The 12214-nt window shown below is 38.7% G+C and overlaps 1 protein-coding gene across 1 annotated transcript in view; it reads left to right on the top strand.

Annotated features, from left to right (window-relative positions):
- Window positions 1-2060: 2060 nt before the first annotated feature.
- The window catches only part of LOC145288225 (uncharacterized), a 247873-nt gene continuing 237719 nt past the window's right edge, over window positions 2061-12214 (top strand). Inside the window, exon 1 of the mRNA XM_080136271.1 lies at window positions 2061-4852. Coding sequence (XP_079992397.1) covers window positions 3131-4522 — 1392 coding nt within the window. The 5' untranslated portion in view covers window positions 2061-3130 and the 3' untranslated portion in view covers window positions 4523-4852. The remainder of the gene's footprint in view (window positions 4853-12214) is intronic.

The raw sequence follows: 12214 nt of genomic DNA, 5'->3' as shown, positions 1-12214 counted from the left end.
ACCCAACGTGAAGCTGATAGAACTAGACATGCTGTAAGGCGGTTAAATTCATCACAAGATGAAATTCAAGAAAGGCAAAGATATGCACTGGAAAGAGAAGCAATATTACGATCGAATGAATTATATGAGGTAAGTAGACGTACACAAGGTGAGTTGAGAGTGGCTCAACGACATCAGAATGAATCGGAAACCCAACAAAGCTTTCGCCCAAGGGCAACAACGAGAGGCTGCATGGAGAGAGAGTATGACTTTGCCCCATCAATTGACAGAAAACGAGGCAGCTAGACAACGAATGACTGCTTTGAGACACCATGAAATAGAACACTGCAATAGAAAAGGATTGCTCGACAACAAAAATGACTCTCTCACTACAGCTGATATAGGAAAAATGGACAAAGTATGTCAACATTGCTCAGCTGTAAAATTTAAAGGAGAAACCCCTGGTTGTTGTTGTTCTTCTGGCAAAGTTGTGCTTGATAGCTTTCCACCACTGCCTCAGTTGCTTCAAGATTTGCTCTCCGGCAATGGTCCCATCTCTAAAGATTTTCTGCAAAATCTACGCAGTTATAACAATTGTTTTGCAATGACATCATTTGGTCACAAAATTGCGGCAGTACATGGGTGGAATCCTTCTTTTAGAATTCGAGGCCAGGTTTGCCACCAGATTGGGAGTCTTTTACCACCTGAAGATGAAACAGCAAAGTTTATTCAAGTCTACTTCTTGGATAGTCTGGAAGAGGAACTACATAATCGGGGACGTGACAGTAGACTCAATAGAGACATTCTCCAAAGTCTGACTGAATTTTTACATGAGAACAACAGCTTTATTTGTCAGCTGAAAACAACAAAGGAGAGGATTGAAGAAGAACACTTGGTAGAACATAAAGTTGTCATAAGGGAAGACCGAAGGCCGCAAGAAGAGCATCCACGGCGATTCAATGCTCCAACAACAACGTATGAGATTGGAATATTAATGGAGAATGAACCAACAGCTAACCGGGATATTGTCTTGCGTTTTAGAAATGATACATTAAAATGGATCTCCGAACTACATCCCCTCTACGATACTTTAATGTACCCGTTAATGTACCCCTATGGTTCTCCATCTTACAACATCTACATGAAGGCATCCAATGGGCGAAAAGTTACCCAACAGCAATTTTATTCGTACCATTTAATGACTCGGCCTGGAAACTATTTTCTCTGGTACCGAAGGCTATTTCAACAATGGCAGTGGATGTGTACTGCAAGATTGAAACAGAACGTTTACAGTTCCTGAGGCGTGAGCAACAGACCCTGAGAGCTGACAATTATAGCAACTTGAGAGATTCAATTCTTAGGGAGGATGGGAATCCAGAACAGTTTAGTCAACGAGTTGTACTTCCGGCAACTTATACAGGAGGCCCTCGATACATGTTTGAGCATCAAAGTGATGCCATGGATATGTTCGGCGAATGGGCCGAGCCGACCTCTTCATCATGTTCACAACAAATCCAAAGTGGACAGAAATTACAGAAAATTGTCTTCAAGGGCAAGACCCTCAGGATCGTCCAGATATTGTTGCCAGGGTTTTCAGGCAGAAGCTAAAAAAGTTACTTGAATTTATTAAAAAGGGAGGATTTGGCAGGTTGAGGGCTTTCCTGTACAGTATTGAATATCAAAAAAGAGGACTGCCGCATGCACACATCCTCACCTGGCAGGCCCCAGAGGACAAACTTCTACCAGAAAAAATGGATCTCTGCATATCTGCAGAGATCCCTGACAAAGAGGAAGATCCTGATCTTCATGCTAAAGTGATGGCACATATGGTGCATGGACCTTGTGGACCATTTAATCCAAATTGTCCATGTATGATTGACAACAAATGTTCCAAAAAATACCCAAAAGAATTTCTTCAGTGTACCAAGCAAGGCCAAGACTCTTACTACAAGTACAGGCGAAGAAAACCAGAAGATGGAGGCCAGACTGGTACAATAAGGATGAAGAGAAATGGTCGGTATGTTAATCAAGAAATAACAAACCAGTGGATTGTTCCGTACAACAAGGTCCTCCTTCAGCAGTTCAACGCTCACATTAACGTAGAAATTTGCAGCTCGATCCAAAGCATCAAATATGTCCTCAAATACGTGAATAAAGGATGTGATCAAGCAGTGTTTGAACTACAAAGAACTGATGGAGCAGCTAACCAACAAGGCCAAGTACAAAGTCACATTGTGGATGAGATCCAGCAGTTCCAGAATGCAAGGTATGTCGGCAGTTCAGAGGCAGCCTGGAGGATATTGGAACATCCCATCCATGAACATTTCCCCCCAATTGTACAACTTTCTGTTCATCTTGAAAATGGGCAGCGTGTCATGTTCTCAGCTGATACTGCTCTGGAACGAGCCCAAGGTCCACCGCCTGCCACAACTTTGACAGCATTTTTTCAACTCTGCCATGAGGATGACTTTGCAAGGGGTCTCAAATACGTAGAAGTCCCTGAGTTTTACACTTGGAACAAATCGACAAAGAAATGGATGAGAAGAATGCGTGGGGTACAAGTTGAAGGTACTGAAAATGATGATGTATGGAAGGCACCATGCATTGGGAGAATCTACACGATTAGTCCAAAAGCAGGGGAGTGTTATTTCTTACGCCTGTTGCTCAATGAGGTTGCTGGTCCAACTTCATTTCAAAATTTGCGAGCATACAATGGTCAGGTGTTTGAAACATACAGAGCAGCGTGCCTTGCTCGAGGCCTTCTAGAAAATGACCATCACTTGCATCAAGCAGTAGGAGAGGCAAGTGCCACTCAATCACCTTCAAATTTGCGAAGCCTATTTGTGATAATTTTAACAGCCTGTGAGCCAAGAAATCCTCTTGAGATCTGGATGGCTTTTCGTGATGTAATATCTGAAGACATTCTTCACAGATACAGGCAAGAAGTTAACAATCCAGAAGCAGATTTTAATGAGGACATCTACAATAAAACTCTTTGTCTAATTGAAGAAAAAGTTCTCCTTATGTGCGGTCAACCATTGGCAAGCTATGGATTACCTGCACCAATGCAAGGGAGAGATGAAAGACTCGCGAGAGAGTATCAACGTGAAGTTACTTATAATCTTGAAGAACTTCCCTACAAGCAGAAAATATGCAAGAAAAACTGACCGATTCTCAAAGAGAAGTTTACAATTCATTCATGGCAATGTTGGAAGCACAAGGTGAAATGAACAAAAACATGATGTTTCTTGATGCTCCAGGTGGTACGGGCAAGACTTTTGTAATCAATTTGATCCTTGCAAAGATTAGATCCATGAGAAAGATTGTGCTTGCAACAGCATTCAGTGGCATTGCTGCTACTCTACTACAAGGTGGCCGCACTCTTCACAGCACTTTTAAAGTACCCTTGGATACTCATCGAATGGATCAGCCAGTTTGCAAAATTACTGGTAACTCAGCCTTGGCAAATGTAATTAGAGACACCTCTGCAATCATTGTAGACGAAGCCCCAATGACGCACAAGAGTGCTTATGAAGCAATTGACCGAACACTGCAAGACATCACAGGAAACAAGAATCCCATGGGTGGCATTCCAACCTTATTTTGCGGTGATTTCCGTCAAATCCTCCCAGTGGTTAAAAATGGCACAAGGGCTAACATTGTCAATGCAAGTTTGAAACAATCCTATCTCTGGAGGCACGTTATAGTGAAGAGACTGACTACTAATATGAGAGCCTATATCTCTGATAACACAGCTGCAGCAGACTTCTCAAAATTGCTTCTCCAAATCGGTAATGGTCAGTTTCCTATCACTTCTTCACCTGACACAATTAAGATTCCAACTGCGCTTGGTAAATGTGTCGGTAATCAGAAGCAACTGAAAGACAAAGTGTACCCAGACCTGCAAAACAATGGAAAATCACCGGATTGGCTTGCTGAGAGGGCTATTATTTCGCCATTAAACAGCAATGTGAATCATTTGAACAATTCAATAATGGATAAATTTCCAGGAGACACAAAGCAATACAAGTCAGTTGATTCAGCTACTAATGAATATGAAGCTGTTCACTACCCTGTGGAGTTTTTAAACTCTTTGGAGATATCTGGAATGCCTCCACACATTTTAAATCTCAAAATTGGATCGCCAATCATGATTCTTCGATCCTTGGAACCGCCAAAAATAACAAACGGAACCAGATGTGTTATCACCAGATTGCACACCAATGTACTTGAGGCCACCATTTCCTGTGGTCCCTACAAAGGCGAAACCGTTCTACTGCCAAGGATCCCCTTAGTTCCATCGGACTCAGTACTTCCATTTAAATTCCGGAGACTCCAATTTCCTGTGAAGGTGTGTTTTGCAATGAGCATAAACAAAAGTCAAGGTCAGACATTTAACACCATTGGCGTAGACTTGACATCAGACTGCTTCAGTCACGGTATGTTCTACGTCTCCATCAGCCGGACAGGAAGTTCAGAAAAACTCTACATTCTGGCTCCAAATCAAAGCAGCAGAAATGTAGTTTACCCTGAGGCTCTTTAGTGAAAAGTTCGAGAAATGGATATGAGGAAAAACTGACATGATCTGATTGTGGTAAGTTTTTAGTATTGAATGTGCAAGATAAAATTTAAGCAAGAGTTGAAAATGACTTCAATGAAAAATTTACTATGTAACATCAAGTAACCTTCCTTTTTGATGAAAATGTTTTGTGAAGTTCCTGATTGAATTTCAGTCACTACAAGAGGTAGTTAAAATGTTAATCACCTTATGCAATCGTTGCTCTTACAACATCAACTTACTGGAAAGGTGCCCACAGATTTTGGTACCCGAGTGCGCAACAAAGCTCCGTGCGAAGCACGGGTATCTTTGCTAGTATATATATATATATACACGTTTTTGTGAATTATTCCATGGATTTCTGCCTTTGGATTATTATGGACCATCTTCTTCCAATTACGGGATTCCCTTGGATTTTCTTTATACAAATGGAAATTCTTTTAACTTTCTTGAAGATTTACATTTGGATTTTACCATCACTGGATTTTTTATTTTCCACCAGACTATCCATTCATGTGTAATCACCTTTTTCTTCACTATATTCCCTCTGCTTCACTTTTTTTTTGTTTTCAAGTAAGATCTTTGACTTACTTGTTGTTTCATCAAATACTTCTGCATGCAAAATCCGATCCCGCATTTTGCTAATTCCTACCCTCTGACGAGAAGGAAAGTATTTCTTCGAAACTCCGCGGATTAAGGACTATCCATTTATCTAGTGTTTCCTTTTCAGATTAAATATGTTTTTAACTCATTTCAAAGTGTTTTTTAACATATTTTGTTAACGGTTTGCTCATATATATGTATATATATATGTATATGAACCTGAAATATATTTTTAATAATAAGACAAACCTATGAAGATAGAAAAACTCTGTCCGGTTAAGAGCAGCAAATCATAGAACAAATGAAAAAGATAAGGAGTAAAGTAAACTCTTTTCGCACTCGACCAGATGCAGATTGAACTGTGTTTTAAAGACGATCAGAAGCGACTTTCAGATTGCGGCCCGTTTTTGTAAGAAACGAAATGTCCGAGTATCCTAAAAATCCTCGACACCAATCTCAATAGAAATCACATCGTCAACCATTTTCTACGCAGTCGTCACGCAGTGTCTCAAATAGGTTTTTATTCCGTTCGTATGCCTCATCTCGCTTTTTTCCTGGTCAATTCCATGAGTGGAACACTTTTTTTGAATCAGCATATGCTACAATGTTTCGCCGCTTTTCTGTTTCGATTACGTGGAAATTGTGAGATATTTTTAGATCACAAAAATGTTCTGGTCATTTGCTCCATTTAGCAGCTTTACAAGTTTTTAGTTTTCTAACAATGCATCCACTTTCTTTCTGAAACTAAATTATCATTCGTTAACTGTAACATGTTTGCTGTCTCACATGCATGTGCAACAATTCATAATTATTTCGAACACCTTGTTATGTTGCCATGTGTATATTTGAAGCGATTGCGGGCATGTAGATAGTCCATGGTGCAAGGTACCCTGGTCATGTTTACACGAAAAACATGCGTCTAAATCGGTACATCCCCATAATTTTAGGTTGGTTGCATTTGGAAGAAGATTATTTGTAGAGTGAAGAAAAAATGACATTGCCAGTGGTTGCATTGCAATTAAGGATTTCGACGATAATTTAGTTGGTTCGATGTCATTCCAATTTATCTATGCACATAGTTTGGCTTGGACGAAAGCAATTGCTGTGCTTTGCTCTTCCTCAAACAGCATGACCTCTTCGATCAGCATGTCTCTGTTTCTTTCTGGTTCTTTGTTGGTTCTAACTGTTCTATGAATCTATTAAAAACAATTTTAGAAGAAAGCTTTTCTTCTTCCGTGTTAAATCTATTCAGATCTCATATAAAAAAAAACTACTGTTTATTTTATACTCCGGGCATTTCTACTTGTACAGTTATAAAACTTCTTGCGATGTTAGTCTGTATCTTTTCCAAATTGGACCGTTCCTTCTTTACTAGATTTTTTTCGATTATCGAATTTCGATACTGATCGGAAGCATTTCGATACAAAACCTAAGAACACTCTCTCACACATAAAGTACATTTATTGGAAATTTCAAAAAATCGGCGCAGCCATTTCGGAGTTCATAGGGAACTCTGTCTATATATCTCTATCTCTCTCGCATACACCCACAGAAAAAATGCCACACACACGCACACACACACACACACACACACACACACACACACACACACACACACACACACACACACACACACACACACACACACACACATTCAGTTTCATTTCACTGAATATGGAACAGCTATTATTTATAACTATCTCATTGAGAGTTTTCTATATGATCTAATCAAAACGTGTATGTTTGTATCTATAACTCATCTACTTTGATTCAATAAATATGCATAGCACATATATTATTTATGTATATATAAGATATACATACAATATATATAGAAATATACATATATAAAATATATGTAACAATAAAAAAGTCCTCAGTTAATGTGTGTATGCGTTTGTTTGTATGTGCGTGTGTTTGTGAATATTTTTCAAATTCCGACTATTTTCAATATAGTTTTTTGCAGACAGAAATGTCCTTCTAATATCGATAATTATCCTTTAATTCCTTATTCGTTGCTAATGTTGTTTGAAGTCGACTCTTCATGGTTTGCGCCGACCGCGTAGCAAACAGCGCCCGGCAGTGTCGAGTTGCGTGACTCGCGACAAGATAACACGATCTTTTCTTCTTTCTCCTTTCTTCTTTTTCGATCTTATTTGTTTGTTTTATTATTATTTTTACCGGAAAGTAAGCCCCAGCAAAATCCGTGAAATGGTGGCCAAAAAAGCGGCGGGCGGGGACGAGTCTGTCGTTTGGCGTCGACTTGACGTACACGAACACCGGGGAATCTCCGATTGAAAGAGAACCGGACTCTTTCAAGACACTTCGGGTGATAGCGCCAAGACGACTATAAGTGAGGAAAACACACACACACACACACACACACACACACACACACACACACACACACACACACACACACACACACACACACACACACACACACACACACAATTGCAACAAAATTAAAATGCACAATCTGTGGCAGATTTCTTCTGTCTAAAGCCGGTTTAGTAAACCATGTAAGGTGATACAATGTCAAGCATAACCAACAATTGTATGAGGCTGTGCTCTGCTGTGCTGCTTACCAGACCACACACGTATTGCTATAATATCTCTGGTTTCGTCTCTAATTCAACAACCGTTTTGACGGCTCTTAATGGTGCATAATAAAATCTAACCACAACTAACACCAAATACTGGCAAGTGAACCTGTCAATTCTGTGAACGATTTTGCAAGAGTGTAGCTGGTTTGAAGAGCCATCTACTTGCGCATCGAGGCTCTACGGCAACCTGAACAGATGACAACTTCTGTAACGAAGTAGCTATCATATATATATATATATATATATATATATATATATATATATGATATATATGATAGCTATATACTTCACACTTCCGGTTATAAGATATACTTCGCACTTCCGGTTATAAGATAGACGAATATTGGCCGAAGAGAGCTTGATAAGGATACCTTAAACGGGCCTTATTATCAGGCTTGAAACCGACGGTACCAATGATCTGTCTCAACTAACAACTTTCTGTACACAATATATATATATATATATATATATATATATATATATATATATATATATATATGCATGCAAAATCCGATCCCGCATTTTGCTAATTCCTACCTTCTAATGAGAAGGAAAGTATTTCTTCGAAACTCCGCGGATTAAGGACTATCCACTTATCTAGTGTTTCCTTTTCAGATTAAATATGTTTTTAACTCATTTCAAAGTGTTTTTAACATGTTTTATTAACTGTTTGCTCGTATATATATATATATATATATATATATATATATATATATATATATATATATATATATATATATATATATATATATATATGTAGCTGTAATTCTGCATCCATTTACAAGTACTTTAACGGAATGTTCTCTAATAAACGCACAGCACTTGTGCCTCCTCGACTAAACCGATAAGTCGCAAAATCTTTACTATTGAGGTAGTTCGATACCAGAAAGCCGTTTACTCTAACTGTTTCTTCCTTCGAGCTGCTAGATTTAAATGTACTATGAACAGATATCTAACTGTTCGACACGATCCCAAATAGTACGCTTCAAGTGACAATATGTTTGATTTCGGGTGAAAAGAATACAAAAATGTTATCATATTTATATAAATGTTTTTTTAATTTATTTCTAAATTTAATATTTCTTGTACTTATTTTTTTAAATTTTGATATAGAAACCTGTGCACCATTCTAACACTTGAATGTATATAATTTTATATTTTATATTTCATTTTAATTTTTATTATAATTTTATCTTTTTTATTATCATTATTTTATTATGACTTGTATTCACTAGAATTTTTCACACAGGTCATCATCAAAGATTTCTCTCTGTCAACAAGCTGTGCTATTTCCTGGAGTCTAAGGGAAAACAAGTCTACACAGATTTAAAGTATTCTCCACCTCTTTCAATAAAATTCGCAAATAAATTTGCGTTATCACAACAGCCATTTGTCATTAATTTCTCGTTGGCAATGATTATCGGCCTTTACTGGAATTTACATGGTTGATATGGTTATAAGACTCCCCAGTCAGTCCTCTTCGCATTCATCCAATGGAGGTCTGGTTAGTTTTTTCTTTTTTTTTTTTTTTTTTACAGTTTTACCCCAAGCAAGGCACATTGCCACTTTGGTGTAGGGGGCTACTATCAGGGGCAACAACTACTGGGGTACTATGTAGGGATTTGGGCAGCAAGATGTTGGTTCACGTTGCACTTGAACTTCTGCGCGTCAGTGCAGTTGGGGAAGTAAGGACCTGGAATGGAATTCCAAAGTCTAGCGGTTCTGGGGAAGAAGCTACTGGAGTAGAAAGATCTTTTACATCTAGGGATCTCTACAGTGTGGGGGTGGGATTTTGCAGCCTGTCGGGTCTGTCGAGAGTGTTCACGTCGTGGGGGCGCAAGTGCTTGCAGTTCGTCAGAGCATTCAACATTAAAATACTTGTAGAACAGGCAGAGGGATGCTACGTTTCGTCGATGGGACAGAGGCTGAAGCTTAGATGCCAGTTTAGGGCCTATCAGATTTTCGACTCTCTTTTGAACCCTGTCAAGGAGCGAGAGACTAGTAGCCGATGCACCAGCCCAAATATGACAGCAATACTTCATACATGGGCGAATGGTTGCCTTATAGAGGTACAGGATACTTTCGGGTGTTAGAAGTTTTCTAGCACGGTAGAGAGAGCCCACCTTTCTTGCAGCGGCCCTGGCAATGCCCTCGATGTAATTATTCCAACTCATGTTTCCTGTGAACGTTAGACCAAGGAGCTTGAAAGACGTACTCTCAGACAAAGAGTTGTTGGCCATTGCTATAGGTGGTAGAGAAGGTTTTTTGTAATTATTGAAGGAAACTAGTTTAGTCTTGGCGGCATTGAACGTGACCATCCATTTTTGTCCCCATTCCACTACAGATTGGAGGTCATCCTCTAGTGTTTCTGCCATTTCTTTAGATATGTGTTCATTTGTTTTCCTGTCGTGCCTGTTATAAAGTGTGGTATCATAAGCATATATACCCATGCCAGAAGAAATTTTGTCGGGGAGGTCATTTATGAATATCAGGAACAGCAGAGGTCCAAGGATAGACCCCTGAGACACTCCCGCATTTATATCATATTGTTTAGATGTACGACCGTCGAGGACAACCTGGATTTTCCTCTTATCTGAGAAGGATTTAATTATGTTAAGTATTCTACCAGTGATACCGTATGATCTAATCTTTCTGAGGAGACCCTTATGCCATACCCTGTCAAAAGCCTTAGATATATCTAGAGCTACCGCTCTGCCCTCCCCCTCTTTGTCCAGTGAATGGTATATACGTTCAGAGATTACAGTTAGGATGTCTGCTGTGGAACGGGCTTGTCTAAATCCATATTGTTGGTCAGTCAGAAGTTTAGCATCTGTACGGTGATAAACCACATAAACTTCTGACCGACCAACAATATGGATTTAGACCGTTCACGATTTGGTGTTGTGCCAGTTGATACCAATATTACATCTTTAAAATAATATTTATTTATTGTGAAAGGAATTTAGAACCATACGGTTTCATTTTTATTGATTCCGTGTTGTGTTTCTCTATCTTTTTATGTCCGATTAGCGTTTGCAACTCATGTTCCTATCTCATGCGTTATGTATTTTTCGATTTTTTTTTGTCATTCACACATTTTTCTATACAAACCAGTCCCCTTCCTCCATCTTTTCTAATCATTGTCAATATTTCATGTGTAGTGCATAGTGTATGTTCATAAATTTCTTGTTTTTTTTTTGGTCGAGATGTCTCAGTTCTTCTTTAGTTCAGCTTTGAACGATCTGAAATATCTTATTAGAGACATTGCCCATATGTTTGTACCTGTTATTAGTTTACTTCAATATATTTTAGTTTCCAGGAGTTGTCTTGTTCTCCCTATGTATACTGTTTCAATTTTTTCTCTATTATTATTATTTACTCACTAGGAATAGTCACACAGGCCATTATCAAAGTTTTCTCTTTGAGAGCAACTTGTAGCGTTCTTTAGAGTCTGAGTGACAACAAGTCTCCCCAGATTTCCAATACTTCCAACCTCTTTCGATAACCTTTGCAGGTAAATTTACGTTATCGCAACAGCCGGTTACCATTGATTTTTCGTTGGCAATGCCAAGGCGAATGTCAAACAGGTGTCGACCGAAATCTGCCGTTTTCTTAGTGGAGTCGGTTGGGGTCCTCATTCTATACTTCGTCCCTTTATTCAAATAAAAATGCATTGTCTCAGTAACGATCGTACATTGATTGGTTATTGATTTTGCGTAACTGCAGTCTAAACAAATGAATTTTCAATAAATTATTATACCATTTGATATATATATATATATATATATATATATATATATATATATATATATATATATATATATATATATATATATATATAGCGAACTCTCTACTTGTTGCCGTGACAGAGGGGATCCGAAGAAATAATATAAAAACTCTCGGAAGAAGTCTCTCGGTGACTTCCACATTGACCACCAGGAGTGGTCTACTCTCGCTGCTGACCGTGACACCTAGCGACGCACTGTCCACTACGCTGTCATTTCTTTTGAGAAAACCTACGGGAGAAACGCTGCAGAAGGAAGATCCGGGAAGCCTCAACAGCCGTACTTGACGTGACTTTTGACTGCAGCTGCTGCGACCAAACCTGCTTGTCTCGCATTGGGCTCGTCAGACACTGCAGTCGACGTGGACATTGGATCTTTATTTGTGTTTCCCAACTGCACCGACATTTAGAAATTCACGTGTAATGTGAACAGATATCTTGCTGCACAACTCCCTACATAGCATCCCAGCAACTTCTGTCCCGCATAGTGGCCCCTTACGTCAAAGTGGCACTGTGCCTTGTTTGAATGAAAATAGAATAAAAAAAATTATCAAAAATCTCAAAGAAGTATAGATTATTATTTTAGTCTTTTCCTTAATCCATGGATTTTCAATAAATGGCCCTTATCATCAAAGGAAATGTTGTTAGCACATTGATTGAAAATTACAAATTGAAAACAAAAAA

This window comes from Euprymna scolopes, chromosome 2 (genome assembly GCF_053919585.1).
Source record: "Euprymna scolopes isolate OS-2025 chromosome 2, ASM5391958v1, whole genome shotgun sequence".
Lineage (NCBI taxonomy): Eukaryota > Metazoa > Mollusca > Cephalopoda > Sepiida > Sepiolidae > Euprymna > Euprymna scolopes.
This window is presented reverse-complemented; position numbering and strand designations above follow the sequence as displayed.